Raw genomic sequence first — 6,015 nt, forward strand, 5'->3', positions numbered from 1 at the left:
CCCCGCCTATGAAAACAAATTCGTACTTGGTAACAACATACTTTTATTTAACGCAATTGCGTAAAGTTGCAGTTTAGATGTTGTCCATTTCTGCAAATGAAAGAAAACATCTTTTTTGAAAAGTTTATTTTCTCGCAAATATCGCATGTTATCCTTTTTTTTAAACGTATTTTGGGGGCAAATATTGTAAAATTTGAAAATGTTAAGCCAGTGAAAGTATTTTGATTATAACGTACATATCTCGTAGAGAAAACATACATTAGAAGGTGTGCACCAGTACATGTATATTATCTGAACATCAACAGACATACATTTATATTTATATTTAGTTTCAGTTCTATGTTTTTTCTTCTTAACATTACAACTTGATCTTAATCTGACTGTGCTAGCACTATTGTTATTTGACATGATTTTTACAGGTTAAGAACATTATCCTATATTTTGCATGGTCGTTATCTGAAGAGTTTTAAGAATTTCCTTAAATAATTCTATTATATGAAAAATTTGAAGTATGGGTTAATTACCTAAAAGGAAGTAAAAGCGCATTAATTAAAAGGAACACGCCCACCATGATTCGAACACACTCTAATTTGAGAAGTAATTTCTACAGTCCTCTGCCTATCACACTAAGCAACGTTGATACTTTTAAACAAGGTGTGTAAATAACTTTTATAGTTTGACAATTATAAATAAAGTTAGAAGTTTTTGTGAAAAATATGAATTTTGACCCATAATGGGTCCAAATTAATAAGTCGATAATGAAGAATGAAAATGCACCATTTTATTAAAATTCTTTTTAAATGGAGTCTAGACCAATTCATACCAAAAATTTTCATATTGAAACAATAAATGGTCAAGATTAAGGCAAAAAAAACGTCGCGTGGCTTAATTAATTTGGAAACATACCTCTCGTGTTAACAGAATGGAAGCACGTTGTTGACACACAACGTGCTATTTATAGATTAACATATATACTTGCCAACAATAAATATTTTAGCAACATTTGAAAAAATGTGAATATGTATATGTCCCTGATTGCTCCAAGTGGGGAATATAATATAACGCCGTTTGTCCATGTCCTTTATTTGTCCCCCCCCCCCCCCCTCCAAATCCGGCAATTATTGAAAATTGAGCTTATTCAAATTTGGTTCAAGAAAGTAAGACACTGTTTTATTTTATATATCGTTTTAAAGGATGCTTTCACCCCGGTTTAATATCTGGGTTTCTCAACATGAATACACACAATTTACGAATCATTTGTCGTACAAGCTGTCAAAATAGACAAAACCGGAAACAGCATGTAGGAGTCCTTGGTAAAGTGACAATTATTAGACAAATTGCAAGAAAATCTCAGAAATGGCACACAACAGAGTTGTAGTAAGTATGATGTGCTAATTTACTAAGAAAATAAAGTTGGTCAAAATAGTTACAAAGATTTTTGCGGATTTTTTGGCTTTTGTGTAACCACTGTTGATATTTTCAATGTTTCAGCAATGGTCTACAATGTCTCGAATTTGGTGGCTGTATGATGCAAAATATCAGTGCCCCTTCAGGTCAGCAAGAATTATTGCAGGATATCTACAAGGGCAGCACAAACCAATATACCATGCTCTGTGTAAGTATACAGTAATTTTGATATTGTATTCTCAGCCTCTTTCCAGAAAAGTTGAATGTGCACATGCACATGAAATAACATAGTGTTTACACGGTTTCCAAGTGCGAAGCAAACTGAGTTGATATAATTTTAGTAAATATAATTAGTGCTAGAACCATTATGATGTCAAAATTGGTTTGAAGAATCTATATTCTGTACTTTACGGCTTTAGACATTCTATGTTAAATCATGGGAAAAGTAATCCAGATACCTATTTTTAATTTGACAACATTTTAAAGAGGAGGTCAAGAGCTTGTTTTATAATGTTTTTGGGGATACTGTATATGGATGGGATGATCCAACGATGCACCGGTGTATCACGGTATTTATTTTGACGATATTTGGATACATTTACCATTAATACAATGATACCTAAGCGACCTTTTTTTTATTTTCCAAAAATATCCGAGTTTCATATATGGGCTATTTTTAGTCCGCACGCCTAATATGAAAGTACAAAGATGGCCGAATACCTCGTAAGGTTGTCAAAACTGTTAGGAAGCTAAATCTGGAGTGTGGAAAACTTTTGGATTACTTGTATAGGAAAAAGTAATGTATACGAGACCTAAGTAATTTGTAAATTGTGCAACGCTCATTTTAAATATAATAAAATAACTTTGGACATGCGATAATACATCGACAGATTGAATATATTTTAAACCCTTATTCATGTATTAATTTAGTTGCAATGTATCATGATATGTATCGTATCGCATCTCATGTATCGTAATATGTACAGTATCGTCCCAGCCCTAATACTGTAGGCATTCTAGATACATTTTATTAGTCAAAAATTGACAAAACTCTGAAAGTTCCTCAATTCCTTCATATTTCATCGAAAATGACAGTTTAAGACGTGATGTTTCATTGTGTTTACCAAAAATTTTAGCCCTGGTATACCCTATCAAACAAAGCTATTGTTATGAAGCATCAATGAAAGAATTTATGTCTTAAATTTTATGAACCTGTAGGCACCTTTCATTTACTAGATCTTAACCTTAAGTCAATCAATGTGAGTCAATTTGACTTGATTTAGATGTAATCAGATTGAACACTCGATGTGAACACAATTTATTTATCTATTTTATCTTTTTTGTGAAATATATTTACAAATACAGTAAATACTAAATGAATCACAAAACTGGATTTTTAATTCAAAGAATGATCAATATTGGATACATTTTCTATTATAAATGGTTTTTTTTTAAAGATATTGATATTATCCAAATGTGACAATAGTGACGTTCCTGAACACATTTTTGTGACATTTTCATTTTACAAATGAAGATTTTTAATGTTTCTGCTTTTTATAATAATAATCCATTTGATATAAATTTACCGTCTTTAGCTGATGTTGGAGACCATGTAGTAGTTATAAACTCACGACACATTGCGATGAGAGAGGAACTGTGGCGAACTTTTACCTTTAGTTATCACACAGGGTTAGTATAAAAAGAGACTGCCTTTAGTAAAAGCTACAATATAAGTGAACATGCTAAATGAGGAAATATAACATTGTATACCAGTAAGCTTTTCGTCCTTGATCTATATTTAAACAGAGAACTTACCATTCTTTGTCATTTGTTTAGGTATGCAAAAGGCTTTTCAAGAACTCCAGCATGGAGACTACATTCAATGGAACCTACCATGGTATAGTCTCAGATATCCATATTATAAGTTATTCAGTAATGCATCATTAGCATTGTAAAACATCAGTTGATATAATTGCAAGCGGATTATAGTCCATTAAAACTGAAATATGTATAATGAAGTGTTTTTTAGGTATTGAATTACTTTCATATACAAGTGTTATAGTAATTAAAGTACAATTATTTTTCAGATGATAGAGAAAGCAGTGTATAGTAATATGCCTGGATTTCTGTTGAGGAGGAAATATATGAGACGACTTCATATTTATCCTGATGAGGTAAACAGATCTTTATTTTCCAACTTTCTGAATGTTGGTGGCTATTGTTTTCCTTCCAATTCTACATTCAGTACATTGCTCCTGATTCAACTTGTTCACGTCTTTCTCAGGCTAAATAGGAATTTTAAATTGATAAAGTAGCCAATTTAAAATCAAACTAAATGATCCACTCTGGATTTCAGTGTTAAGTATTTGCTGGTAATTATCAATGAGTACCCTTTAGTAATTTTGATTACACAAGGTTTAAACAATAAAAACAATTTCACTGTTAATAAACTGAAAGTTTCAATCACTTTTTAACTTACCAAACTTGATGTAACACTAGTAATCTGAAAACAGCTTAAATCAACAACAGAAAATAAGGAAATGGGAAGATATTTTTGTTGCTACAAATTTTGTTTAAAATTCTTATTTAATGCTGTACTTTTATGATTTAGGAGGTCCCCCCAGAAATCCTTGGCAATGTGTGTGATCAGATCCAACAGATACAAAAGGTTCCCAAACGGTTAGATGAGTACACAGCAGAAGAAATTCAGGCCTTCCCAAAACTGTTTGATTGGTGAGTTTATAGACTTTGGTGTATTAGTTTGCTACCTCCAGAACTGGTTCAGGATATCTCCAGCATCTACATGCTATTTAGAAAGTAGACAGTGGAGATCTATTGGAGATCTCCATACTGCAAACGAGCAAATGAGGATTACTCTTGCAGCTCTCCAAATCGACCAAACGAATACACCCCTTGTCTGCATATTTTATCTCACTGAAGAAACCATTTTTCATAACATGAACATGACTGCAGGCTTTTTGACTGTAAATATATAGGATACATAGTAACTGTTTTGTAATTCAAGTGATATTTTGGTAAGAGTAAAAAATTAATCTGGAGGACGAGACTTGCCAATTCTTCCTCATGTTTTTTACCAAACCCAAATATTGCTCAGATTTCAAGACAGTTATCCTGTAGTTTGTAAGTCCTGCAAAGAGTTTTACATATAATCTCTTTAAGATGGCTCACTATTCCTTGAAATAGTTTTCAAATCAGCAGAAAACAACTTGATTTTGAAGGATAGCATGGTTTATAAGAAGTGTATGTCAAATACATGTAGGTGAAAAAATAAGCAACTTGTAGGTAAATATGAATTTCTAAATTTTAATTCTGTATGCATGTAAATGCATGTAAATGATCAAAAGCCTCAGGTTGATTTCAAGCCCAATACTTTAATCACTGAGCTATGATGATATTCAATCAACTTGGTCGAAATAGACAATTTCACAAAACATTTAACTCGCCATCGTGTGACGTTGCTTCTTAAAAAGGTAACTTTTGATGTAGTGAGCTACCTTAATAACCTTTTCAACAAATTATGCTGTTTTCTGAATTGAAATTATGCATTATTCTATGATGCAAACACTGCAATATATATGTTTCTTGATGCCTTTGAACATTCAATAAATTAACAAGGCTATATTTTGCTATGAATCCAATGAACCTTTAGTTACTTGGGTTACCTTCATATGGTCAATATGAGTGGTAAAACAAAATATGGGTGTATCTTGTCGATGCCTCAAATAGTAAAATTGCTGGGACATCCTGTTTCTATTTTGTTAAAGATATTTTGAAATAATTTAAAAAAAGATAAAAAATCTACATTACTGTTAATAATCTTTTGACTTAATGATTAAATTCAAGTCAGAGTCTGTTGTTAAGATATGATAACTTATTACCTTTCTTCACTTGAAAATGATAATTGTTGTGTAAATGAAATAATTACAAGTGTGCTTTATTGTTTATTCAAGGGATTATACACAAACACTGTATCTCCTCTTAATTTTCTCACAGGAGTGAAGAATATGTTATAGAAAATATCTCGGCAGACAAACCCAAAGATACAGTGAAAGCCGCCAAGAAATGATGAAGAACTTTGTGTACATTGTATGAGGATGTGTTTTGCGAGATGTGTACTGAATGGGCGTGGTTGTGTGTCTGGGTGTGTATTGCAGGAGTGTGTTTTGTTTTGTGCCAAATAGGATGATTGAGCCTTGTAACACCAGTCTATCTAGAATGGCCATGACTGTTATATACTGGCTATTGGCAACAGATCTTCATTGTATCATTTGAGAAAATCAATAAACAAAATTGATAATTTCATTTACTGTATATTTTGTTTAATTTTGACAATGTAACTACATTATCAACCATGTTTTTTGAGCAAATCTGTTTTCTTGAAAGGAAAAAAGTTGTGATATTTTCCTGTTTAAATTGTTTGGCTTTAAACCATATCTGGATCCTAAAGTTTGAACATAAAAAAGTATCTGTACTTCAATGTACACATATTCTCACAATCAATGTAGTTTTTTAAACCAGATCAATTTGTACCTCAATAGCAGTACATGTATTGCACTATTGTTTTAACATGTCCAAATATAACAGACA

General features: G+C 31.7%; 1 protein-coding gene across 1 annotated transcript; it reads left to right on the top strand.

The window, feature by feature from the left end:
- Positions 1-1,248: 1,248 nt before the first annotated feature.
- Positions 1,249-5,730, top strand: LOC105326708 (large ribosomal subunit protein uL13m). The gene is made up of 7 exons (XM_011426880.4): positions 1,249-1,377; positions 1,492-1,615; positions 3,003-3,096; positions 3,244-3,304; positions 3,495-3,581; positions 4,019-4,140; positions 5,422-5,730. Exons 1-7 carry the CDS (start codon positions 1,357-1,359, stop codon positions 5,492-5,494), a joined length of 582 nt encoding a protein of 193 aa, XP_011425182.3. The 5' UTR covers positions 1,249-1,356; the 3' UTR covers positions 5,495-5,730.
- The last annotated feature ends 285 nt before the right edge of the window (positions 5,731-6,015 follow it).

This window comes from Magallana gigas, chromosome 7 (genome assembly GCF_963853765.1).
Source record: "Magallana gigas chromosome 7, xbMagGiga1.1, whole genome shotgun sequence".
In the NCBI taxonomy this organism is placed as follows: Eukaryota; Metazoa; Mollusca; class Bivalvia; order Ostreida; family Ostreidae; genus Magallana; species Magallana gigas.